At 47.8% G+C, this 27161-nt stretch overlaps 1 protein-coding gene across 1 annotated transcript; it reads left to right on the top strand.

Moving 5' to 3' along the window:
- Window positions 1-2348: 2348 nt before the first annotated feature.
- Window positions 2349-26558, top strand: NSFL1C (NSFL1 cofactor). Its single transcript, XM_087928798.1, has 9 exons — window positions 2349-2529; window positions 10105-10202; window positions 12549-12623; window positions 13893-14058; window positions 16054-16146; window positions 17564-17673; window positions 18239-18376; window positions 24079-24243; window positions 25905-26558. The coding sequence occupies exons 1-9, from the start codon at window positions 2428-2430 to the stop codon at window positions 26065-26067; spliced, it is 1110 nt and encodes a 369-aa protein (XP_087784924.1). The 5' UTR covers window positions 2349-2427; the 3' UTR covers window positions 26068-26558.
- The last annotated feature ends 603 nt before the right edge of the window (window positions 26559-27161 follow it).

Genomic DNA, 27161 nt, shown 5'->3' on the forward strand with positions numbered 1-27161 from the left:
GATCTCATGCAGCTACAAGGTTAGAACAACCTTAAGACAGGGAAGAAATCAATATATATATATATGTATGTATGTATACACACACACACACACACACACAGACAGACAGACACACCATGTTTCTCATATAATAAGGCCGGGTCTTATTTTTTTTTTGAGCCCCGAAAAAATGGCTAGGCTGTCTTTTCGGGGGTGACTTAATCCCCCCCCCCTTGCATCTTTGGGTGGGCGGGCAGCGATGGCTTGGATGTTGATCTCAGCGTTGGTGGGGCATTTCATATCGGGGTCAACGCAGGCAGCACCATATCCGGGTGTGCAACAAAAGTACCTCCTAACGGCAAGCCCCCCCACCATCCCCCCCCCCATTTCACATGTTTTAATATAGGCCTTAATTTGGGGGGAGGGGCTTAATTTCATTTCATGCCTATAAAACATGCTGGGACTTCCTATTGGTTGAGGCCGTATTGTTGGAGAAACAGGGTATATATGTATGTATGTGTATATATACACACACACACACACACACACACACACACACATATGTTTGAAATGTGTTCTTCAGTTAGCCAACTTCATTTGTGTGGAGGGGTCCTTGGTGCTCTCTGAGCTTGGTCCTATTCTTGTAGATGTTTCATGACCCGGCTAGGTTATATCATCAGAAATAGTGGGGAGTGGAGCTTGCTCTGAATTTATTTTCTAATGGTTTGGCTTTTCAGTATTGGGTCATGAAACATCTGCAAGAAAATAACCAAGCTCAGAAAGCGCTGAGGACCCCTCAGTCCTCCTCCTCCTCCTCTCCATAAACCCTCCTCCCTTTGAGCACTGATGTTCCCTAGTTGGGTCATGAAACATCTGCCAAAAAACAAGTCAGCTCAGAGAGCTCCTTTCAACCCTGAGCTATAAATATTCTTTTATTGATCTCTGCTGTCTTATTTTTGGACTTCAAGCAGTTTTATTCCCTGATGATTGGGAAGGTGGCACCTTGAGAAGGACTAAACTGTGCACCCACAGATGAGAGAAGCATCCTTTGTGCACTGACCGATAAAGGAGAATATTTATAGCTCAGCTATAAATATTGGTCCTTGGTGCTATCTGGTCCTTGGTGCTCTCTGAGCTTCGTTGTTTTCTTGCAGGCATTTCATTGCTCAACTAGGCAATATCCTCCGTCTTAGAAGGGAGTGGGGTTTGCGAAGAAGCGGGGAAGATGAGGATAAAGTGGAGGATGAAGAGGAGGCAGTGGCTCTTCCTCCTTCTCATCCATTGTGGCTTCCTTTGTGCTGAGTTTGATTGTTTTCTTGCAAGCATTTCATGACCCAACTAGGTCATTGGGAGTGGGATTTACAGAGAGGAGGAGGAGGAGGAGGACTGTTGGGCCCTTGGTGTTCACTGTAGCACTGGTGATGTTATCAAGTTTAGTAGTGAAATGTCTGCAAGAAAATAATAAAGCTCAGAGAACACCTCTTCTCCCTCCTCTTCTCTGCAAGCCTCACTCTCTTTTAACACTGATGTTGTTACCTAGTTGGGTCACGAAACATCTCAAGGAAAAAAAAACCAAGCTCAGAGAGCACTAAGGACCTCACTATCCTCCTCCTCCTCCACCAACCGTACTCTCTTTTACCACTAATGACGTTACCTAGCTGGGTCACGAAACGCCTGCAAGAAAACAATCAAACTCAGAGAACACAAAGGGCTCCACAGGCCTCCCCTCCCTTTTCTCCCCATTCTCTTCCACTCTGCACACCCCACTCCCTTCTAGCACAGATGATGTTCCCTAGTTAGGTCACAAAACGTCTGAAAAGAAAGCCACCAAGCTCAGAGAGCCCACCAAAGACCCCAAAGTCCTTCTCCCTCTCCTTCTCCTCCTCCATTTTTCTTCTTATCCATTCCACTTCACTACCTTCAAGCACTGATGATGTTACCTAGTTGGGTCATGAAACGTCTGCAAGAAAACCACCAAGCTCAGAGAGCACCAAGGACCCCACAGTCCGTCCTTCTTTCCTTCCTTCCTTCCTCCCTCCCTCCCTCCCCCACCTCTCCCCATCCCACTTCTCTCTGCACAACCCAATCACATCTGGCACTGATAATGTTACCTAGTTGGGTCACGAAACGCCTGCAAGAACCTCCCCCCCAACTCACAGAGCACCCGGGACTCCTCAGATAGCTGAGATTAAGGCGGTCAATCTAAGGGTACCCTCACATCTACCTTCTCCCATCCCGCAACCCCAGCCCCGCACCCCATCTCAAACCCCAGGCCGGAACCTCCACGCGCGGCTTTTAGGTTTCCATTCGGAGGGGCCCGAGCGCGACCCCTGTGGAAGGGCGCGAGGGCCGGAAGTGGCCTTCGAAGACGGGCGGAAGCGGCGTTGAGGCGCTTTTGGCGGCCAGTTGCGGCGCGGCCGGAGCGCTTTGACGGTTGCACCGGGCAAGATGGCGGATCGCGAAGAAGCGTTGAGGGAGTTCGTGGCCGTGACCGGGGCCGAGGAGGAGCGGGCGCGCTTTTTCCTGGAGTCGGCGGGCGGGGATCTGCAGGTAGGCCCGGCGGGAGAGGGAAAAAAAGTCCCCGGAGTCTCCGTGGCTTCCTTGGGGAGAGCGGGGAGGCCGGGATCCCGCCTTTCTCTCCCCCTCCCGGGGCTCGGAAAGGCGTGGGGGAACCCCTCCCTCTGAGGGGGGGGGGCTTTTCTACCCAGCTGCCCCCCCCCCTCCTCCACCCCCATCACCTCTCATTGTCAAGGGGCCCTGGAAGGGGTCTTCCTCGGGCCAATTCCCCACCCCCTCCCCTGTTGGACAAAGCCCCCATTCTGCATTTAAATGGGGTGGGGCTTCACTGGAAGCCGCCCCTTCTCCACCCCCATCACCCCTGCCTGTGAAGGGGGGACTAGAAGGGGGTCTTCCCCGCGTCTCTTTGCCCCCTTCCCTCCCTCTTGGATCAAGCCCCACCTTAATCTGCATTGAAATGGGGTGGGGTGGGGGGCTTCCCTCCTTTCTCCACCCTATCACCCCTGCCTGTCAAGGGGGACTGAAAGGAGCTCTTCCTGAGCGTCTCCCTCCCCTCTTGGACAAGCCCCCTCCCCCATTCTGCATTGAAATGGGGTGGGGTGGGGCTTCACTGGAAGCCCTCCCTTCTCCCCCCCCCCATCACCCCTGCCTGTGAAGGGAGGCCTGGAAGGGGCTCTTCCCTGGGCCAGTCTCCTCCCCTCTAGGACAAAGCCCCTCCCCTTATCGTCCATTGAAATTGTGGGGAGGGAGACTTCACAGGGAAGGGGGCCCTCACCTCTCTTCTGGCCGTGGGGGGAGAGGGGGTGGGCAAGATTATTGCAAAAGGGAGTGGGGAAGAAGTGGGAGAGTTTCCTCTCCTGCCCTGTCTGTGCACAACCCAGCCTGTGGATGATGGGGTATGTAGTACAAATTAAATAACTGGGAGGGGGCTTTCTTCCCCCCTCCCTCCCTGCAAAGTCAGCCTCCTTTGGAGAACTTCATTTGCTAAGGAGCTGCCCAGGGACTCCCCAAGACTCTGCAAGATGGGTGGTGCAGGCAGTCCTCGTGTTACGGCCTACAGTTCATCCCAAAATGCCTGTTGCTCAGCGAGACAGCGGTGTGCTTTTCCCCCATTCCACGAACTTTCTTGCCACAGTTATTAAGCGAATCCCCGCGGCTGTTAAACTGGTGACACAGGTGGTTAAATGAATCTACTTTCCCCATTGACTTGGCTGGTCAGACGGTCACAAAAGAGGATGGTGTGCCCCGCCCCAGGATACTGCACCCGTCATAAGTATGAGTTAGTTTGCCAGGCATCGAAATTATAATCAGGGGACCACAAGGATGTTGCAACGGTCGTAAGGGTGAAAAATAGTCATAAGTCATTTTTTTCCAGTGCAGTTGTAACTTTGAACGCTCCCTAAACAAATGGTTGTGAGGCGAGGACACTATATAAATTGAACAATAAACAAATTTAATAATAAATAAATGGTTCGGGGAGGTGAGTAAAAGCCATACATGCCCATGTTCAACTGTTTTGTTTCAGTGTGGGTTGCCTTTGTTTTTATATATTTTTATATTGACTGTTTCCTAGTATGATTTGATTGCTTATTGTACCATATTGCTATCATTAAGTGTGGTATCTGGTGATTCTTGACTCTTGACAAATGTATCTTTTCTTTTATGTATACTAAGAGTATTTGCACCAAGACAAATTCCTTCTGTGTCTGATCACACTTGGCCAGTAAAGAATTCTATTCTATTCTATTCTATTCTATTCTATTCTATTCTATTCTATTCTATTCTATTCTATTCTATTCCATTCCATTCCATTCCATTCCACTCCACTCCACTCCACTCCTATTCTATTCTTTCTATTCTATTCTATTCTATTCTATTCTATTCCATTCATTCACTCCACTCCACTATCCCTCACTCTATTCTATTCTATTCTATTCTATTCTATTCTATTCTATTCTATTCTATTCTATTCTATTCTATTCTATTCTATTCTTTATTCCAATATTCTATTCTATTTTCTATTCTATTCTTCATTCCAATATTCTATTCTATTTTCTATTCTGTTTCTATTCTATTCTTATTCTATTCTCTATTCTATTTCTATTATAATTCTAATTCTATTCTAATCCAGGTTGCCTTGATTTTAATACTACGAGTAGTCCTTGTTTTATGACCACAAATAAGCCCAAAATTTCCAGTGCTAAGTGAGACAGTTTAGTGACTTTTACGTTGCTTGCCACGGTTGTTAAGTGAATCACTGCAGTTGTTAAATTAGTACCACAGCCCTTAAGCGAATCTGGCTTTTCCCCCCATTGACTTTGCGTGTCAGAAAGTCACAAAAGGGGGATCACATGACCCCAGGACACTGCATCCTGTCATAAGTACGGGTCAGTTGTCAGAAGTCTGAATTGTGACCACGTGACCATGGGCCCGCTGCAATAGTCACACAAAAAATGGTCAGTCCCTTTTTTCAGTGCCGTCGTGACTTTGTGCGGTCACTAAACGAACGATTGTAAGTCGAGGACTTACACATAGGTTCGGTTCCACCGAATATTTCCATTTTCTCTCCCCAAAAAGAGCAGATAACAACCTCATTAGATGGGATGGCAAGTGGCACGTCCCTGAGAAACAAGCAAGTCATCGTGGCAGGTTTGGCATTGAAGAGAGCTTGACGGGGAAGGAATCCGGCATTGGCGGGCACCAGATGCCACCCTTTGGATCCTCACGGCATCATTTGCAAGGGGTTGTAATTTGGCAACAGGCCTTTCAGGGAGAACTGGTTTGGTTTCTCTTTGCAATGGTTCTGCTTACAGGGAGGTGGAAATTGTTCCGATTAGGTTACTGCCCAACAATTGAGGGAGTCTTCCAGGCTAGCCAGCGATATGCCAGAAAAACCGCCTGAAAAAAAATGCTACAATTGGTTGTGAATTTCCAATACAGGTAGTCCTCGACTTACGACAGCCCTGCAAAAAGTGACCTGTGACCCGTTTTCACGGTGACAACCTTTGCAGCGTTCCCATAGTCATGTGATCAACATTCGGATCATGGGCAACGGCTTCGTATTTCTGTTAACTGCGTCCCAAGGTCATTTGATCAACTTTTGTGACCTTTTTGTGACAAGCAGACCCGGGGGAGAGCCAGATTCACTTAACAACCAGGTTACTAACATATCAATTGCAGTGATTCACTTAACAACTGGGGCAAGGAAGGTCGTAAAATGAGGCAGAACTCACTGAACAATTGTCTCGAAATTTTGGGCTCAGTTGTAGGCGTGAATCAAAGACTGCCTGTGTTTGGCATAAAAAAAAAAGGATAACATAAATTGCCTCTAAGTGCCTCTTATGATCTATCAGAGGTCCCCAAACCTGGCAACTTTAAGACTTAAAGCTATGCTAGCTGGAGAATCCTGGGAGTTGAAGTCCACAAGTCTTCAAGTTGCCAAGTTTGGGGACCCCTGATCTATGGGTACTTAGTTGACCCAGTTTTCTGATTTCACCTCAGATGTGGGGGCTGGTTTATAGTTTAGTTTAGTTTACTTTATTGTCCTTGCACCTCGTACAACGAAATCAAACACCAACTTCAGTTGCACATCATGACCATGAACATAAACACAAACACACATCCTTCACCCTTCACACATTGAACCGGAAACCCACGACACCGCACCAATAACTGCACCATACAGCAGAATTCAACAGAGCTACTGCCCTGGGGTAGAAGCTGTTTTTCAGTCTATTTGCCCTTTTTTTTATTATCCTGCACTGTCTACCAGGTGATAATAGTTCAAAAAAAAAGGTTTCCCAGGATGAGATGGATCTTTGAGAATGTTTTGAACTTTCTTAAGGCAGCGGGAGCTGTAAAGCTCTTCCAAAGAGGGGAGAGGGCAACCCATGATCCTCTGGGCAATGATGTTAACCCTCTAAAGTGCTGACCTATCTGCCCCTGTGCAATTGGCAAAGCCTACACAGGTGTGCAGGAAGTTAAGATACTCTCTCTGGTGCAGCGGTAGAAGGTCACCAGCAGTTTTCCATCCAGTTGTTGTTTCCTGAGAAATGTCAGGTAGTATCATCTCTGCTGGGCCCTTTTGACCAGGGCTGCAATGTGAGCCCCCCCAGGTCAGGTCCTCTTTTAGGATAACACCCAGAAACTTAAAACTGGCCACTTGCTCTACTCGGTCTCCATTGATAAGCCAGGGCTGGAGGTCTGATCTGTTCCTTCTATAGTCCACTATCAGCTCCTTGGTCTTATTGGTGTTGAGGACCAAGTTATTGTCTCCACACCACAAAAGCAACCAATCCACCTCATCTTGTGGACTAGTGATGAGTCCCACCAACATGGCTAAAGTCTACTTTGCTAAACTATGCCTCGGTGTATTATGAAAAGGGTAACATGATAGCACTGTTCTAGTATCTGCCCCAAAGAAGTGGGGGTTCACTCATTTTCCAAAGCACCTGAAGGCAAGACAAGAAACAACGGGTGGAAACTAATCAAGGAGAGAAGCAACCCAGAAATAAGGAGAATTTTTCTGACAGTGAGAACAATTAGCCAGTGGAACAACTTGCCACGAGAGGTTATGCATGCTCCAACAGTGGAAGCTTTTACGACGAGATTGGACAGCCATTTGTCTGAGATGGTATAGGGTTTCCTGCCTGAGCAGCGGGGTGGACTAGAAGACCTCCAAAGTCTCTTCTTAATCTGTTATTCTGTTCTATATTCAATTCTATATTCAATTCTATTTCTATTCTCTATTTTCTATTCTGTTCTGTTCTATTCTTCATTCCATCCAATATTCTACTCTATTCTAATTCGATTCTAATTCTGTTCTATTCCATTCCATTCCAATTTTCTATTCCATCCCATCGCCATCACTGCTTCAAAATATGTCGCATTCAGCCATCAACCTTGTAGGGCGAAAAGAGTGACTCACCCAAAACAGAATCCTGATAACCTTTGAAAGCGACTCGCTTTGTGTCTTTCCAAAGTGAACGATTCAATACCCCTTTGGAGCTTGCGACTTTTTTTCGTTCCACAATAGACCTTTCTTTATTTTTGTTTTGTTTTTAAGTACTCTATTGGGGCGACCTCTTTCCAAGTGAAAAGCAGCTTTTGTGCAAATGACAACAGTCCCACGCCCGCAGCCAGGACTGCAGGAAAAGAGCAAAAAACTCCGGTCTTTCTGGAGAAACCCTTGCGATATGACCGCTACTCCTCAAGGGTTTGAAGTCACAGCGAAAACTTTCTGGGAAAACTTTTCAGAGAGAGACAAACCACTGAGGGACAGCAAGGATGACAACGGCATTTAGAACTAACTCTCTCTCCCGTGTTTTGAAGCGTTCGTTTTTTTCTTTCTTTTTCTTTCTTTCTCCTTTCTTTTTGCTTTTCTTTCTTTTTTCTTTGCTCTTTTCTCGTTTTTCTATTCCTGTATGTGTTGTTCATTTGTTTTTTAATTGTAAAATTAATAAAATTTGTTTTTTTTTTTAAAAAAAAAAACACTCTTCCAACAGTTTGATTTCCACAGTGGAGGAATGGCTGCAAAAGTGAACGGAGTTATAGCAGAGATGGCTAAATTGACTGCTTTGATTAAAGAAATAAAAAACACACACAATTACTTTGGTTTCTACTAGGAAACCACTTCTGGACTTTGTGCTTGAGGTGGAAAAAAATATGAAGCTTTGGTTTAGTCTTCAACTTACAGCTGTTCGTTTAGTGACTCTTCAAAATCACTGCGGCATTAATGACTGTTTTTTACACTCACGCCCATTGCAGCATCCCCGTGGTCATGTGATCCAAATTCAGACGCTTGGCCAAGGGTTCATATTTATGACCGTCGCAGCTTACTGTCTGTGGAGATACTCAGTCGTCCTGTTCGTCTGACTGTCGTGATATATGCCACTGTGCTTTGGAAGGGGCGGAGAGAGCTGAATTCAGTACGGGGAGTCCTTGACGTATGGCCACAATTGACCCCCAAATTTCTCTTGTTAAGTGAGACATTCGTTCAGTGAGCTCTGCCCCATTTTACAACATTTCTGGCCACCGTTGTTAAGGGAATCCCTGCAGTCGTTAAGCTAGTCACACAGATGTTAAGTGGATCTGGCTTCCCCATGGATTCACTTTGTCTGTCTGTCCATCTTTTTCTTCTTTCCTTCTCTCCTTCCTTCCTTCCTTCCTTTCTTCCTTTCTTTTCTCTTTCTTTTTTCTTTCTATTCCTTCCTCCCTCCTTTCTTTCTTTCTTTCTTTCTTTCTTTCTTTTTCTTTCTTTCTTTCTTTCTTTCTTTCTTTCTTTCTTTCTTTCTTCCTTCCTTTCTTTCTTCCTTCCTTCCTTTTCCTTCTTCTTTTTCTTTCTATTCCTTCCTTCCTTCTTCCCTCCCTCCCTCCCTCTTTCTTTCTTTTTCTTTCTTTCTTCCTTCCTTTCTTCCTTTCTTTCTTCTTTCTTTTTCTTCCTTCCTTCCTTCCTTCCTTCCTTCCTTCCTTCCTTCCTTCCTTCCTTCCTTCCTTCCTTCCTTCCTTCCTTCCTTTCTTTCTTTCTTTCTTTCTTTCTTTCTTGAGATTTACATTGCTGCTATCAGGATTCCAGTAGTTACCATCGATTCCAAGCAGCCACATTGCTCTTACAAACCCCTTTCGCCCCCCGGCTTTCTGTTGGCAACTATAAAACAGCCATAAAAATGTTTTATGAGTTGACAGCTACCTATTCCCACATCCGACTCAAGGCAGCTTACAAAAATATAAAAACATCATATAAAAAACAAAAGTAATAAAAAGAATCATATATAATAAAATAAAATAATAAAATAAAATAACCCTTCACACACACACACCCTCCCTCTGGTGACAGCAGATCACACGAGCCATTTAATGGGCTCCATCCCTCTCTAGGTTCCCCAGGCCCGCTGCCAGAACTAGGTCCGCCTTCCGGAAGACTGCTAAAGTGGGGGCCAGTTACACCCCAAAACAGTGAGGACCATTAACCAGTGGAACAGCCTGCCACCAGAAGTTGTGGGTGCTCCATCACTGGATGTTTTTAAGAGGAGTCTATAGACAGCCACTTATCTGAAATGGTCTAGGACCGTGATAGCGAACCTGTGGCACACGTGCCACAGGTGGCACGCAGAGCCATTTGTGCGGGCATGCGAGCCCCAGGCAAAATTTACCTCGCGGCGCATGCGCTGCACCTCCCAGCTGATTTTCGGGCCTTTTTCAACCTGCCAGAGGCTTGAGGGAAGCCTCTGCAGGCCCCAAAATAGGCCTGTTTCCGGAAATACTGGAAGTGATGAAATGGGCCCATTTTTCGGCCTGCAAATCCTGCAGAGGCTTCCCTCAAGCCTCTGGCATGCCGAAAAAGTCCTGAAAATCAGGTGGGAGGCACAGTGCAGGTAAGGGCTGCGGGAGGAAGTGGGGAAATCGCATGCACATGTGCAGGAGGCGTGGGGACACAGGAGCCCCAAAAAGATTAGCCACCACTGGTCTAGGAGGTTCTCCTGCTTGAGCAGGTGGGCTGGACTAGAAGACCCCCCAATGTCCCTTCCAACCCTCTTATTCCGTTAACGTGCTGCCAGATGGTATCATTTCTTAACGTGTGATGCTGTTCCTTTTTTTTTTCTTTCCCAGATTGCCCTGGCTAGTTTCTACGAAGATGGTGGCGACGAAGACATCATGACCCTCCCACAACCAACCTCCAGCTCGGTTACCAGAGGCACTGCAGCCAGGTGACGTCACCTTACCTGTCTTTGCGGGAGTCAACGTGAGATCATAATGTCGGATTCTTCTCTGGTGGAAAAACAACAACATTGGGTTCAGGTCTTGGAGAGTCGAGCAGGGTCTGCCAGGGAGGTGTAGGATTCGTAGCAACGGCATTTCCTAAACAAGGAGCTTCTGTGAAAATGGCTCTCAGTGAGGATGTGTGTCATGTCCCTGTCGGAATCTGATTCGGAGGGGGAGGCTGAGCAGCTGACGGAGTGGGAGTGTGGCTCCGTCGGCTGTGGAAGAAACTGGGCAAGGGCAAAGTCTGGCTGGGCAGAGGTAGAACAAGGGAGAGCGAGATCAGAGGAAGACCCAGGTCACCCTCTCTTCATGCTAGGGTACGCAGGGAGGAACGGAGAAGGGAGCAACGTGGCTTACGGGGAGGAAAGGGCCCTGATTCCCTTCATTAGCTGCAGCTGGGAACACAGTGTTTAAAAGGGAGATTGCACACAGCGACTTGTTGAAATTGTGAGTTATCTGTTACTGTCAAGGCTTATCTGGGTTCCTGGTGTCTTCCCAACTGTGTGAGTTTTGCTGGCCTTTCAAGTCTTGCAATTCCTTCTCCTGCCCTGTCAAGTTAATTACTGGAGCATGGTTTGTTTGGATTTTTAGTTACAGTTTGTACGTACTTTCAGTTTGTACGCACTTTGTTTTCGGACTGAATTTCCCCCACTTTAAAGACTGATCCTGGGAGAGTTTTTCTCCAGACAAGGTAACCTGGACATTGGGAGCAAAATTGGAGGTTCTTAGTTATGTGACTGTATAATTGCCTTTGTGCCACGCTCTGGGGTCATCACAGTGTGATTTTATGGGTAGTCCTTGACTTACGACCGCAACCGAACCCACCATTGGCATTGTTGAGCAAGATAGTGATTAAATGAACTAAATGCCCCATGTTGCAACCACTCTTGCCTCAGTTGTTAAGCAAATCAGAGCGGTTAAGTGACATCACACCGTCATGAAGTGAATCTGGCTTCCCCATTGGTTTTGCTTGGCAGAAGATCACCAGAAAAAGGGGATTATATCTTCCCAAGAAATGCAACCGTCATAAATATGAGCCGGTTGCCAAGCTCTGAATCATGATCACACGACCATTGGGATGCGGCAACTGTTGTAAGTGTGAAAAAGTGGTTGTAATTCACTTTTTTCAGTGCCATTGTAACTGAACGGTCACTAAGTGAACTGTTGTAAGTTGAGAGACCGGATTTAAAACTATTCACAAGAGTGATTTTTGTGTTAAGACCACCAGAATCGGTAGCATATTGTAGAGTTTAATACTACTTGCATGATAATTTTCGTGCATCATATTAGATGAGGTACTATATTTAATTATTACATTGATTTTCTGTAGGTTGTAGTGTAGCCCAGCACCACATTATTTGCATGTGGTTGGTCATCTTCTGAAGACACTAATGTTCAGTTGCAGGGAATATCACATTTGCAATCTCTGTAAACTCATGCTCAGCCACATCAGTGTCATGAGGAAGAATAGCCAAGCCAGCATCCTGGCTGGGGAATTCTGGGAGTTGAAGTCCACCCATCTTAAAAGCCTGCTGGCTGGGGAATTCTGTGAATTGAACTTGCCCCGTCATAACGCACTCTGGCTGGGGAATTCTGGGAGTGGAAGTCCCTCCATCTTAAATCCTGCTAGCTGGGGAATTCTGGGAGTTGAAGTCCACCTATCTTAAATCCTGCCGGCTGGGGAATTCTATGAATTGAACTCCAATATTAAAGCATGCTGACTGGAGAATTCTGGGAGTGGAAGTCCACCCATCTTAAATCCTGCTAGCTGGGGAATTCTGGGAGTTGAAGTCCACCTATCTTAAATCCTGCTGGCTGGGGAATTCTGGGAGTTGAACTCCATAATCTTAAACCTTGCTAGCTGGGGAATTCTGGGAGTTGAACTCCATAATCTTAAACCTTGCTAGCTGGGGAATTCTGGGAGTTGAAGTCCACCCATCTTAAAGCCTGCTGGTTGGGGAGTTTTGGGAATTGAAGCCAACATTCTTAAAAGTTTGAAAAACCTTAATCTAGCAGACCGGGCCAAAAACCTGAACGCAGAAGGTGCCATCAATGGATTTAGAGATGAAAATAATAATCTTTGATTGGACCTGGAGTGCAATTGGCAGCTCATTTTCCCTGTGACCCTGTGTAACCCTTTTGGTGGCTGTTGCAAGTCCACTTCCTGGTTTACAACTGCTCCTTAAGTAATTTCACCCTGGTCAGAGCCTGAAAGATTCCGAGGAAGAGAAACCACATCGGAGGAGGTGGCGGCAGCAAACTCATTTCATACTTGCTTTTCCTTTCTCCAGCGACCACAGGGTGACGTCGTTCCGTGACCTCGTTCATGCTCAGGAGGAAGAGGAGGAGGAAGAGGAAGGACAAAGGTGGGTCACTGGTCAGATGGAAGGAGGAACTGGGAAAGCCTGTGTGGGTTGTAAGTCGAGGACTACACATAAAAGCAATCCAGGGACAGACAAAGGAACAGATGTGGCTCCGGCCTCTAAAATACCCAGTTCGGCCATAACTGGGAATTCTCCAAAAAGTCCCTGGGTCATATCAGATAAAAACATCTTCCTTATTCCCCTTATCAATACTTGCATTTAAATATTGACAAAAATTCTATTTATTATGTATGTGTATACTCTGTGTGTGTGTGTCATACACTCACACAATATTTGCCAATATTTAAATGCGAGTATTCCTTTGATAGATAGTCCCATGGAAGCCTGCCAAAGTCCTTCAGGTTAAGTCTGATAAGCGCACACCTTTATCTTCCTTGAAATTTAGCCTACGACTAAGTTGCCTATTAGCTGTACAAGACTAAATCAACATGGAGCTTCAGAGTTTAAACCGACCAGAACGAACAAAGTTGCTTCCTGCAAAGGCTCCTCTCCCTTTGCTCCTCCTTTATGTCTTATGGGCGGGGCCAATCATCTCCCATCCCTACTCCCGAGTCGCCCCTTTTGTCTTAACTGCTCTTGCCTTCTGGCAGCTCTGCGCAAGCGCACACTGGGAACAGGCTCCCGCTGTTCCTCTGCCTCACTGATGTCAGATTCTGGAGGCTCCGGAGTCAGCACATAACTCCCAGGTGGCCCTGGCCCCATCTCTGTGTCAGACGAGTCCTCCCCAGACTCCGGGACTGGCCCGTGTTCCTCCCCAGTGTCCGACTCTGCTGCCGTCTCCGCAGGCTGCCAGCCGGTTATATCAGCTGTTGGGTTTGCTGGCAAAACATGATGCTGTGCTTCTGAAGTCAGCGTTCCATCAAACCTCCACTCCAACCAATAACTCCCAAGACAGACATCTTCTCAAAAATTTATTTGGATATTAACTGGAACATCTATGGAATCCCGAATCTGAAAGTTCTGGGCTTCCTTGCAATAAGTAAAAACTACAAATCCATCCCCTGCGCCCAATCATCACATCACATGGCCCAATCACCATCCGTCCCAACTTAAGACTTCCTCTCACTTACGTGCAGAAAGAACATGACCTTGATTTAGGAAAAGAACATTAGTATCTCTAACTATATACACTCCCAACCAATTCCCCCTCAAAAATGTGGCAGCGTGGGAGCATCTGGTCTCAATATGGCTTCCAAAGCTGACCGTTGGCCTCGGACGAGGACTTCTCTTCAAATCTTCTCTTTCATTCAGGTTTTATGCCGGTGGGTCAGAACGAAGCGGGCAGCAGATCGTTGGCCCCCCGAGGAAGAAGAGTTCGAACGAGCTGGTGGAAGATCTCTTCCGGGGGGCCAAAGAACACGGGGCCGTGGCCGTCGACAGGACAGCTAAGAGCCCCGGGGAAGGCAGCAGGCCAAAGGTGAGATGGGGACTGCTTCAATAGGGCTTTAGTCCTTACTTTGGGGGGATCTTGGGTGGGTGGGCCGATTTGCTTTCAAGTGGCTTAAGGATTCCCTCAAACAGAACCAGGCTTGGCACAGAGGGAGGGGACGTTTGGGGTCCTTGGTGCTTTCTGAGCTCGGTTCTTTCCTTGCAGACGTTTCATGACCCAACTAGGTAACATCATCAGTGCTTAGAAGAGGGTGGGGTTTATGGAGTGGAGAAGGAGAAGAGAGGAGGACGGCGGTTGGGTCGTTAGTGCTCTCTGAGTTTGGTTGTTTCCTTGCAGACGTTTCGTAGCCCAAGTAGGTAACATCATCAGTGCTAGGAGGAAGTAGGGTTTGCAGAGTGGAGGAGGAGGAGGATTGTGGGGTCCTTGGTGCTCTCTGAGCTTGGCTGTTTTCTTGCAGATGTTTGATGGCCCAACTAGGGAACATCATCAGTGCTAGAAGGGAGAGGAGAGGCAAAGGAAGGAAGGAGGGAGGGAGGGAGGGAGGAAGGAAGGAAGGAAGGACAGAAGGACGGACTGTGGGATCCTTGGTGCTCTCTGAGCTTGGTTGTTTTCTTGCACACGTTTTATGACCCAACTAGGCAACATCATCATTGCTAGAAGGAGGTGGGTTTTTTTCTCTGTCTATATACAGTGGTAGGGCTGTAGTTCTCTCTCCCACCCCACCCCGTAATTCCTTGATTGAGGTATTGTTTTCTGCTTGATTGTTTGTCTGGTGTTAATCCACGCTTATCTGGGTTTTCTCTTTCGGTGGAATCCTTGGTGTTCTCTGAATTTGGTTTTTTTCCTTTTAGACATTTTGTGACCTAATTAGGTAACATCATCCATGCGAGAAGGGAGTGGGTTTTGCAAAGAGGAAGAGGAGGAGCAGGAGGGAGGAAGAAGAGGACTGTAGTTTTATTGGTGATCCCTGAGTGTGGTTGTATTCTTGCAAACGTTTTTTACCCAACTGGGTAATATCAGTCCCAGAAGGGGGGGTGGATTTGTGGAGGAGGAGGAGTGGAACTGTTGGGTCCTTAGGGCTCTCTGAGCTTGGTGGTTTTCTTGCAGAAGTTTCATGACCCAACTAGGGAACATCATCAGTGCTAGGAGGAAGTGGGGTTTGCAGAGTGGAGGAGGAGGAGGGAGAGGAGGAGGAGGAGGAGGACAGTGGGGTCTTTGGTGCTCTCTGAGCTTGGTTGTTTTCTTGCACACGTTTTATGACCCAACTAGGTAACATCAACAGCGCTAGAGGGGAGTGGGATACTGGAGAGGGAGGGAAGAGGAGGAGGAGGAGGAGGACTGTGTGGTTCTTGGTGTTCTGAGCTTGGCTGTTTTCTTGCACATGTTTCATGACCCAACGAGTGGACTTAGCACGGCTATCTGAGGAATTCTGGGAGCTGAAGTCCAGAAATCTTAAAGCTGCCACGTTTGGAGACCCTTGAGTTAGAGGAATAGGAAGCATTGATCACTATAGTGCAAGGGGTCTCCAAACTTGGCAAGTCTTAAGACTTGTGGACTTCAACTCCCAGATTTCCTGAGCTGACATGGACTGGAGGAGGAATTCCGGGAGTTGAAGTCCACAAGACTTAAAGCTGTCAAGTTTGAAGACTCTCCTGCCGTAGCGTATTTAATCTATATTCTGCTTCCTACGGATGCTGTTAGGCTGTCAGAAAAACAACAGCCCAAATCCAGGTACTTCTAAGAAAGGTTTACAAAAATCCCTGGTATTTTGGAAGTCGTGTTAGTCAGCGCTTCATTTGTAGAGCAGAAAGAACCTTGCTTTGTCCTATATAAAAAAATAATAATAATCTTTTGGATAGGATGGAGGAACGGCTGATAATAGCTTGAAACAGCCACCGAGCTTCATGGAGAAGAACTGGACAAGACTCCCTGCCCTCTTCTACCCCCCCTTCCCCAAATCTGGCCGGCGACTTCTTGTTCATTCCTCTCTTTTTTTTTTTTTCTTTCCCTCCTTCCCGGCAGCCCTTTGCTGGAGGCGGGTATCGCTTGGGAGCGGCCCCCGAGGAAGAGTCCGCGTACGTCGCGGGAGAACTGAAGCAGAACGCCGCCCAAGATGTGAGTAGTTCAGGACTCGATCTGAAATCGGAGCTCCGAGGGTCCCAAACTTATTGTAGGGAATCCCGGTCCAAGAACAGCAGAGTTCCCAAACTTAGAAGCTGCTGGCAGGCTGTGGAATTTTTGAATTCTCCAAGGTAAAGCAGGTTTAGGAAGTGGTCAGTCACTGTTCGGGTCTGGGGAAAGTTTTGGGATTTTGGAAAAATTAGGAAGGTCTGGATGGGTACAAGAAAGCTGTAGATATTCAGTTGAACAAAGAGGTTTCTTTCTTTTTTTCCTTCCTTCCTTCCTTCCTTCCTTCCTTCCTTCCTTCCTTCCTTCCTTCCTTCCTTCCTTCCTTCCTCCCTCCCTCCCTCCCTCCCTCCCTCCCTCCCTCCCTTCTTCCTTCCATCCTTCCCTTCCCCTTTTCCTTCCCTTTTTCCTTTCCTTTCTTTCTTTCTTTCTTTCTTTCTTTCTTTCTTTCTTTCTTTCTTTCTTTCTTTCTTTCTCTCTCTCTCTCTCTCTCTCTCTCTCTCTCTCTCTCTCTCTCTCTCTCTCTTTCTCTTTCTCTCCCCCTCCCTCCATCACCTAGAGTGGCTGATGGCCATACAAATGTTCTCAATCGATCAATTAGACACAGAATTGCAGGCTAATTCTGCCAACTGCCAAGAGTTTGGTCCTCACTGACTCAAAGTTGACTCAGCTTTCCATCCTTCCGAGGTTGGTAAAATGAGGACCAAGATCATTGGAGGCAAGAGGCTGACTCTAAACCGCTTAGAGACGGCTGTGAAGCACTGTGAAGCGGTATATAAGTCCAAGTGCTATTGCCCTCTCTTCCTTTTCCCTCCTTTCCTTCCTTCCTCCCTCCCTCTTTCCTTCCCTCCTCCCTCCCTCCCTCCTTTCCTTTCCTTCCATCCATCTTTTCCTTCCTTCCTTTCCTTCCATCCATCTTTTCCTTCCATCCATCTTTTCCTTCCTTCCTTCCTTCCTTCCTTCCTTCCTTCCTTCCTTCCTTCCTTCCTTCCTTCCTCTGACTCGGCCATCCTTTCAAGGTCAGTAAAATGAGGGCCCAGATCATTGGGGGCAAGAGGCTGACTCTAAACCGCTTAGAGACGCCTGTGAAGCACTGTAAAGCAGTATATAAGTCTTAAGTGCTTTTTCCCTCCCCCCCTCCCTCTCTCCCTTCCTTGCCATGGTGGCACAGTGGCTAAACGGCAGTATTGTAGGCTAATTCTGCCAACTATCAGGAATTTGATTCTCACCTCAAGGTTGACTCCAGGTTCTTTCCTTCTGAGGTCGGTAAAATGCAGACCTAGATGGTTAGGGACAATGTGCTGACTCTGTAAACCACTTAGAGAGAGCCGTAAAAACACTGTGAGGTGGCATATAAGTCTTAAGCGCTGTTGCTGTTGCTAATCCATCTGTCTCTCTTTCATAGGTCCACGTAGTCCTGAAGCTGTGGAAAAGCGGATTTAGCTTAGACAGTGGCGAGCTGAGGAGCTACCAAGATCCCTCCAACTCTCAGTTCCTGGAGTCCATCCGTCGGGGGTAATACTTTCTGTCCTGGGGAAGTTTCACCCCTACAGCTGGCACTCACCAGCTGCTCAGACCTGACCTTCTAGGATGACCTGGGGCGTGGCACAAAGGCAACACAGTCAGATAATCAATAAGAGTCCCTTTATTCGCTCCCAGCAGCCTGTTGCAGTCAGCATGCATCTCTTTTAAACTCTTCCCAGCTGTGGCTAAAGAAGGGAATCAGGGCCCTTTCCTCCCCCGTAAGCCACGCAACCCACGTTGCTCCCTTCTCCATTCCTTCTTGCTTGCCTTAGGATGAAGCGGTGGTGGGCCTGGCTCTTCCTCCGAACTCCCTTTCCCTTGTTCTTACCTCTCCCCTGCTCTGTCCAGCTGGACTTTGCCCTCCCCCAGTTTCCTCCACAGCCACCGGAGCCACCCTCCCGCTCCCTGTCAGCTGTCCGTCTTCCTCCTCGGATTCAGACTCCGACAGGGACATGACACCTTCTCGGGACTCAGGTTGCGTCTTCCTTTGTTCGGGAAAGGGCAGTCAGTGGACGTCTCCTGAGAGCAGCCTTCCTTCTTTTTCCTTCCCTTCTAGAGAAGTCCCCGCCGAGCTCCGTCGGTTGGCGCGTGGCGGGCATGTCAACCTGGATCTAGAGGACCACCGCGACGAGGATTTCATGAAGGCCAGGGGTACCTTCAAGGCTTTCACCGGAGAAGGCCAGAAGCTAGGCAGGTAAGTGAGCAAGTGGGGTATTTAGGAGCAGTCCTCGACGTACAACCACAATCGAGCCCAAAGTTTCTTTTTTTAAAAAATAAATAAAATAAAAATTATTTTAACAACAAACAAAACCACAGAAAACATACAACATAAAACATAAAATCGAGCCCAAAGTTTCTGTCGTCAAGCGAAGCATCCATTACTTGAGTTTTTGCCCCCATTTTACGACCTCCCTTGCCACAGTCATTAATTGAATCACTGCTGTTGATAAGTTAAGTGAATTCAGCCTGACAGTGAGAACAATCCACCCATGGAACAGAAGTTGCTCTCAGAAGTTGTGGGAGCGTCATCCCTGGAGGCTTTCAAGAAAGAGATTGGACTGCCGTCTGTCAGAAATGGTGTAGGGTCTCCCGCTTGGGTGGGGGGGTTGGACTAGATGACCTACAAGGTCCCTTCCAACTCTGATTATCTGTAATCTATATCAATCATCACTTGAGACTTTTAAGAAGAGATTGGGCTCCCATCTGTCAGAAATGGTATAGGGTCTCCTGCTTGGGCAGGGGGTTGGACTAGATGACCTATAAGGTCCCTTCCAACTCTGATTATCTGTTATCTATTGACTGTGCTTGTCAGAAGGCCGCATGGCACAGAGGTAACACAAGCAGCTGGCAGCTCAAACCGTCCCTTTATTGCTCTAAATTTCTCCAAAACGCTCCCACATTTCCAGCAAGTCCCAGAGCAAAGTGATCTCTCTCTCTCTCTCTCTCTCTCTCACACACACACACACACACACACACACCCCTCAAGCAGCCTCTGGCTGCAAATAGTCCAGCCCAACGCTGTGAACACCACAACTGCAAAGCAAGAAAACCAGCAGGGCAATTCGAGGAGGCCAGGAAGCAAAAGGAGCAAGGCAAAAAATCTCTTTTATTACATTAATGTGAATTTATTTCATTCACAGTTGGTCAGCGGCTTGGCCAAACAGTCTTGCGAAGGTAGACTAATGAGCTCAGACCTTTTATCAATCCTGGAACGCTGCCCGGTAAATAGTTCCACTCTCAGTGCTGGCAGGGAAGGGCTGGGTTATACAGACAAATTTCCACGAGGCTGGGACGGATAAACGGCCGAACGAACAAGCAAGTTGCTTCCTGCAAAAGCCCCCTCCCCTTTTGCTTCTCTTTTAATCCTGATGGGAGGGGCCGCTCATCACCCACCTGTGGCCTTACTCCCACGTCGACCCTGAGTTCTTAATTGTGCCTTCCTTTGGGCAGCTCTGCGCATACGCAGGCTGGGAACCGATTCCAGAAGCACCCCCGCCTCACTGCTGTCCGAGCCTGAAGGTAGCTGATGACTGCCGGCCTGCCCTGGCCCCCATCTCTGCCTCTGACGCAGAGCCCTCGTCCCGAGCCTTCCTCAGCCTCCAAAACTGGCCCAGGTTCCTCCCCAACCTCCTCACTACTGTCCGACTCTCCTGCCGGCTCCGCCAGCCGCCGGCGGACACACAACACTAAGTAACCCAGGAAACTTCAAACATCGGCACTTAACGCTCCATGAATTCTGCGTTTGTTCCTGACAAATGCCCCTCCCCACAGTGTCTCCTTAAGTCTCCTCTGTCCCCTGGTGTGAAGAGGGGCGGGACGCTCACCTCCCAAGTAGTTGGGTCAGCCTGTGCTGTTCTCACCTTCCTTCCACTCTCCATGCTCTTGGATCAGGAGGGGGCGGTCCTTGCTCATTGCCTGAGCTCTCATATTCACTGCTTTGCCTCTCTTGGTCATCCTGCCCTCTTTCCTCCGAATCCTGAAAGGCTCTGGCCTCACTCAGCCTGCTCCTCCCCATTTTCCTCCCAAGCCAATGGAGTCGCCCCCTCGATCTCCCTCTGCAGAGTCAGGCTCCGATGAGGGCGTGACTTCTGCAAAAAAAAAATGATCACATGACCCTTGGACACTGCAACCGTTGTAAATATGAACCAGCCACCAAGCATTTTTAATTTTGATCCCATAACCAGGGGGACGCTGCAACAGTCATAACTGTAAGAAACGGTCATAAGTCACATTTGTTTGTGCCGTCGTAACTTTGAATGGTCACTAAACAAAACGTACGTCAAGGACTAGCTGTGTTTTATTTATTAAATTTATACGCTGCCCATTTTTTCCCCCAAAGAACATGTTTATTGGATACATCATATTGGCACAGCTGGTGAAAACCAACTCCAAAGTTTCCCACAGTTTTAGCCTACTTAAAAGTTTCCCTCCCCAAATGTCACAGATCACATTGTCCAATAAAGTGGTTTGGTGATTCCTTGAGTCACTCCTTCCTCCCAACTGCTACCAGTTGGGTGGCAGGATTCCAGCAGTCGCCCTAATTCAATCATGATTCTCGAGACAAACTTCAAAAAACTTCGAAGGATTCATTAGAGGCAACCGACTGGCCCTGCCCTGCATGGAGCCAACTCCGGCCTACGTCATTTGGGCGGGGGGGGAAACGACTCCCTGGGACCCACTTCCCCCCTCCCCCCTGGGTGTCTCATTTACCAGATCCTCCAATTGAGCACCTTAAGGGGCTGGGTGTCATCAATCACATTCTCCAATGAAATAGATTCCTGGGCAAACGCTCTGGTAGGTTAGCTACAATCTTTTAAAGATAAGAGTTGGAATGTAATTCCACTTCCAAACTGCTGCATGGCTCTTCCGGATTTCCTTCCTCCCAACCCTCTCTTTTTTTAATGGCAAACTACTAAAACAGGCATAGGAATATTTTATGAGTTGACACTGGGTAGCTGACAGTATCCTAAATCAGCGGTCACCAACCGGTGGGCCCTGAGAAAATGTTGGTGGGCCGCAGAGAAATCTCACCCCCAGAGTAGCCCCCCGCCAAAAGCAATTTATCCAGGCTGCGCAGAAACACAAGGCTGCTCCGCCAACATGGCCCGCGGGAACCCTACCCGCCCACTCACTCCTTACCTGGCAGACTTACCTGCTAAATTGCTATTTTTCTGACCATCAGCTGTGAGATTTAGATTAGCTAGGAAGCAGGAAATGGTTGGATTTCTTGCTTTCTTGTACAGCCGAAGCTCCCTTAGGATTGAAGTTTCTATTATTCAGTGCAGACTTACGGCAACCAAATATTATGTGACAGACTGAGCTAGCCGAGGGCAGATAGATAGATCTCTGAATGAATCTGTGATTCTGTGAGCAACTCAATCTGCCTTCTGCTTTTGCCTGATTTTAGGTAAAAGGTGCTCTTTTTATGCAAAAAAAAAAAAAACAATATTTGCATACATGGTGTGTTGTGAGTTAATTTTATGAATTTGCTTGCAAGCAAATTTTATGTGACAGACTGAGCTAGCCAATGGCAGATAGATAGATCTCTGAGTGATTCTGTGATTCTGTGAGCAACTCAATCCGCTTGCTTTGCCTGATTTTGGGGTAAAAGTTGCTCTTTTTTAAAAAATAAAAAAATTCAATATTTATATAAATATTTATAATATTTACATACAAGCCATGCCCAGCCAGTCACATGATCACCAAGCCACACCCACAAATTAGGCCACACCCACAGAACCAGTTAGTGGTCCCTGGGATTTAAAATGATGAGTTTGGTGGTCCCTGAGGTCCAAAAGGTTGGCGACCCCTGTCCTAAATAACAATAAAGGTAGTCCTTGATTTACAGCTGTTTCTTTAGTGGCTATTCATAGTTACAAGGGCACTGAAAGAAGTGACTTAGGACCTTATTTCACAATTACGAGTGTTGCAGCTGGATGCAAAAAGGGTATTACGTGACTTCGTAACTTTGAACAGACACTAAACTGTTGTAAGTGGAGGACTGCCTTTCCTTCCTTCACAGGAAAAAATGGTATTTATTCAGAGGCGTCTCTGCCTTGAATATAATCTACATTGAACTGCGCAGCTCAGTCGCACATCAGCAAAGGAAAAGTTTTATGGCATTTTTTGGTTATGTCGTAAACTGCTTTATGATAACGTTTATCTCATAAAACTGTTTTTATGACCTTGGCTAGATTTCAATTCCACGGGATTTCGCTTACGCTTTTCTGTAAGTTAGTCCATTTGAGCTACATCGGTTTAAAAGGTTTTTTTTCCACCTTAGGGAGCTTTGCTCCATTAAAAGCTGCAGGGATCAAAGTCTCCGTAGTACACAGGTAGTCCTTGACTTACAACCATTGGCTTAGTGACGGTACAAACGATCAAAGTTACAATGGCACTGAAAAAAAGTGATGTTTTTCACACAACCGTTGCAGGGTTGTGTGATCAAAAGTCAGGCACTTGGCAATTGGGTCATATTTACAACACACGCACACACACACACACACACACACACACTTCATGTGATCACTTCTTGCATGTTTGGCGTAGTCAGGAGACAGTGAGTTTTAGTTAGTCCCACCTTAGGTGTGAAAGCCAGCTGGGTGACTTTGGGCCAATCACCAGGAAACAGTGGAGTTCTAGTCCCGCCTTAGGCATGAAAGCCGGCTGGGTGACTTTGGGCCAATCACCAAGAGACAGTGAGTTCTAGTTAACAGCTTTGGAAGCCATATTAGCACCAGGCGCTTCCACACTGCTACATTCTTGAGCCTGGGAAAATAATGGGAGGGGGGAATTCCTTGGAGTGTATGTGGTTAGACATAATAGCATTTTTCTTCTAAGTCAAGGTCATGTTCTTTCTGCACCTGGGTGAGAGGATGTCTCAAGTTGGGAGGGAGGGTGATTGGGGCATGTGATGCCATGATGGGTGCAGGGGCTGGGTTTGTAGTTTTTACTTATTGCAAGGAAACCCGGAACTTTCTGGATTTTCCAGATATGCCAGTCTACTGCTCTAATAAAAAGAACCTTGGAGACGGTGGCTGTCTTGGAGTTTTTTTGTTGGAATAGAGGTTTTCTGGAATGCTGACACTAGTCCCGCCTTAGGCATGAAAGCCTTTGGGGTGACTTTGGGCCAATCGCCAGGAGACTGGGAGTTCTAGTCCTGCCTTAGGCATGAAAGCCAGCTGGGTGACTCTGGGCCAATCACTAGGAGACTGGGAGTTCTAGTCCCACCTTAAACATGAAAGCCAGCTGACTGACTGTCAAGCACTAGGAGACAGTGAGTTCTAGTCCTAGCACAACCAGGAAAACCATCTGGGTGACTTTGGGCCAATCGCCAGGAGACTGGTGAGTTCTGAGTCCTGCCTTAGGCATGAAAGCCAGCTGGATGTCTTTGGGCCAATCGCCAGGAGATGGTGAGTTCTAGTCCCGTCGTAGGCATGAAAGCCGGCTAGGTGACTTTGGGCCAATCACTAGGAGACTGGGAGTTCTAGTCCTACCACAACCATGAAAACCATCTGGGTGACTTTGGGCCAATCGCCAGGAGACTGGGAGTCCTAGTCCCGCCTTAGGCATGAAAGCCAGCTGGGTGGCTTTGGATACCCTCTCAGCCCAACCTACCTCACAGGGTTATTGCAGTGGGGAAAATAGGAGGAGGAAGGTCTGTTGGACGTGGTCGCCCCCTCGAGCTATTTGTAAAAATAATAAAAGGCAGGATCCAAAGAAATAAAGTAATAAAAATAGTTCTTTTTTCCTCGCAACCCATCAAAGAAGCTTTAATTCATCAGTGGCCGTTAGGGGACATCCAGAGAGGTTGGAGGTTTCCAGCTGACCTTTCCTGCAAAGGACTCAAAAAGCCGACTTACCCTCACGCTCCTGTTCTCTCCGCTTTGCCCCTAGCACTTCCCCGCAAGTGATGGGCGCCAGCTCGCCTTCCCAGCAGGCGGAAAATGAAGCCAAAGCCCGTTCCCTGATCACCATCGACGAGACGGAGCCCACCACCAACATCCAGATCCGGCTTGCAGACGGTGGGCGTCTCGTACAGAAATTCAACCACAGTCACAGGTACGTGGGGGGTGGGAGGGGGAAGGAAGGAAGCGGGAAGGGAAGGCAAAGGAGGAATAGTTGGACCAGCCAAAAATGCCAGTTGATGCTGGATATGAACTTCCAGCAGTTTTAACGATTCATTTCGACATGAAAGACAGCCGGGTGACTTTGGGCTAATCGCCACGAGACGGTTGTCAGGGTTCCGTCGATTGCCCTAATTTAATCATGAGCCTTGAGCCAAGCTTCAAAAGAATCCCAAGAGATTTATTAGCAGCAACATGTCCGGCACTAACCCGTAAGAAGCCAACTCTGAGACACGTAATTAACGATCACCTACGACCCTGTTACTCCCCCACTCCCTCTGGGTGTGTCATAAATCAGATTCTCCAATCATGGGCTAGGTGTCATCAATCACACTCTCCAATGAAAGATTTTCAGGGAGGCAGAAGATCCAGTAGCCTAGGCTAAAATCACCACAAGATAAGAGTGGAATGTGTTTCTGGTCTTCATTTGGCCTTTTCCTTCCCCCCTTCTTATGGCAACTCGGAATCAGGCATAGGAATGCTTTATGAGTTGACAAGAGTGAGTTGTAGTCCCTCCTTAGGCATGAAAGCCAACTGGGTGACTTTGGGCCAATCCCCAGGAGATGGTGAGTTCTAGTCCCGCCTTAGGCATGAAAGCCAACTGGGTGACTTTGGGCCAATCACCAGGAGACAGTGAGTTCTAGTCCCACCTTAGGCATGAAAGCTGGCTGGGTGACTTTGGGCCAATCACCAGGAGACAGTGAGTTCTAGTCCTGCCTTAGGCGTAAAATCCAGCTGGGTGACTTTGGACCAATCACCAGGAGACAGTGAGTTCTAGTCCCGCCTTAGGCATGAAAGCCAACTGGGTGACTATGGACCAATCACCAGGAGAGAGTGAGTTCTAGTCCCGCCTTAGGCATGAAAGCCGGCTGGGTGACTTTGGACCAATCACCAGGAGACAGTGAGTTCTAGTCCCGCGTTAGGCATGAAAGCCAACTGGGTGACTTTGGGCCAATCACCAGGAGACAGTGAGTTCTAGTCCTGCCTTAGGCATGAAAGCCAACTGGGTGACTTTGGGCGAATCACCAGGAGACAGTGAGTTCTAGTCCTGCCTTAGGCATGAAAGCTGGCTGGGTGACTTTGGGCCAATCACCAGGAGACAGTGAGTTCTAGTCCCGTCGTAGGCATGAAACCCGGCTGGGTGACTTTGGGCCAATCACCAGGAGACGGTGAGTTCTAGTCCTGCCTTAGGCATGAAAACCGGCTGGGTGACTTTGGGCCAATCACCAGGAGGCGGTGGGTTCTAGTCCCACCTTAGGCATGAAAGCCGACTCTTTGACTTTGGGCCAATCACCAGGAGACGGGGAGTTCTAGTCCCGTCTTAGGCATGAAAGCCAGCTGGGTGACTTTGGGCCAATCACCAGGAGTCGGCGAGTTCTAGTCGCTTTAGACACAAAAGTTCAGCTGGGTGACTTTGAACCAGCTGCATTCTCCACCCAACCTTCCTCACAGGGTTGTTGTTGTGGGGAGGGGGTGGAAATAAGGGGAAGGCCTGTATGGCCCGTTCGCCGCCTTATTTGGAAACCGAATAAAAGTGGAGGAGTAATAAACATTTTGAAAAAAAAAAAACCAACCCAAGTGTTTTCCCCCGGACAGGATCCGTGACATTCGGCTGTTCATTGTGGACGCCCGGCCGGCTATGGCCGCCACGGGCTTCGTCCTCATGACCACTTTCCCCAACAAGGAGCTCTCGGACGAGGACCAGACTCTGAAGGACGCCAACCTCCTCAACGCCGTCATCGTCCAGCGGTTCGTATAATGGATCCACCCTCCCGCCCGCCGGTCCACATCGCCTCCCTCCCTCTCTCTCTCTCTCTCTCTTTGCGGCATTCACCGTGAAAAGGTGGCCACCAAGCAATCACCGCTGGTTTTCCCCGGCACTCCGGATTGGCCTGTTGGGGTTGCGTTGCCCGTATATTCGGGTTTTTTTCTTTTCTCTTTTCTTTTTCATTTCTTTTCTTTCCCCCCGCCCCCTGTGCTGATCCATGGACTTTTACGGAAGGAACGAAGTACCAAACCGAGACTGGTGTTTTGTTTTGCCTTTTTTTTTTGGTTTTTTGTTTCTGTTTCCCGGCGTGTGCCTGCCGGAATCTGGTTGTAGAACGGATGCCGACAGCCTTTTTGGGGAAGTGGGAGCGTGAAAGGGAGGGGGGTTGTGGGTCCCACAGTGTCTCCTGGGTCCTGTTTGGATGTGGGTGGCCCTCTCGTTCTTCCTTCTCTTTCGGTGTATTCAATAAGTGAACCCCCAAAGGGACCTCTCTTTTTTCTCTCTCTCTCTCTCTCTTCCTATCGTCAACTAAATTTTTTTATTTTTAAATCTGGTCAACTTTTGAGATGGGTGGACTTCAACTCCCAGAATTTCTCAATCAGCTATGCTGGCTGGGGAATTCTGGGTGTTCAAATCCACCATCATCTAAAAATGCGACGATTGACAAACGTTGCCCATGACGGTGATTGTCAAGTTCTCCCCTTCTAAAACAGGCTAATTTCTCCCTCCCTCCCTAACCCTTTCCTCCTTCCTTCCATCCATCCTTCCTTTCCTCCCTTCCTCCCTCCTTTCCTTTCAGTCCTTGCATCCATCCTCCCTTTTCTCCTTCCTCCCTCCTCCCTCCCTCCTTTTCCTTTCCGTCCTTCCATCCATCCTTCCTTTCCTCCCTCCTCCCTCCCTCCCTCCCTCCCTCCTTTTCTTTCCTTTCTGTTCCATCCATCTTTCCTTTCCCTCTTCCTTCCTTTTTTTCCTTCCATCCATCCTTCCTTCCTCTCCCTTTTCCTTCCTTCCTTCCTTCCTTCCTTCCTTCCTTCCTTCCTTCCTTCCTTTCCTTCCTTCCTTCCTTCTCCCTCCCTCCCTCCCCT

This window comes from Pseudonaja textilis, chromosome 3, assembly GCF_049901715.1.
Source record: "Pseudonaja textilis isolate UNSWEBS1 chromosome 3, rPseTex1.2, whole genome shotgun sequence".
Classification (NCBI taxonomy): Eukaryota; Metazoa; Chordata; class Lepidosauria; order Squamata; family Elapidae; genus Pseudonaja; species Pseudonaja textilis.

Excerpts from the sequence above, each read along its gene's own strand:
- NSFL1C (XM_087928798.1), top strand. The coding sequence starts at position 2,428 with ATGGCGGATCGCGAAGAAGCGTTGAGGGAGTTCGTGGCCGTGACCGGG. Across the intron at positions 10,203-12,548 it reads ACCAGAGGCACTGCAGCCAG|CGACCACAGGGTGACGTCGT; the intron begins GTGACGTCACCT and ends TCCTTTCTCCAG. Across the intron at positions 16,147-17,563 it reads AGCAGAACGCCGCCCAAGAT|GTCCACGTAGTCCTGAAGCT; the intron begins GTGAGTAGTTCA and ends TCTCTTTCATAG.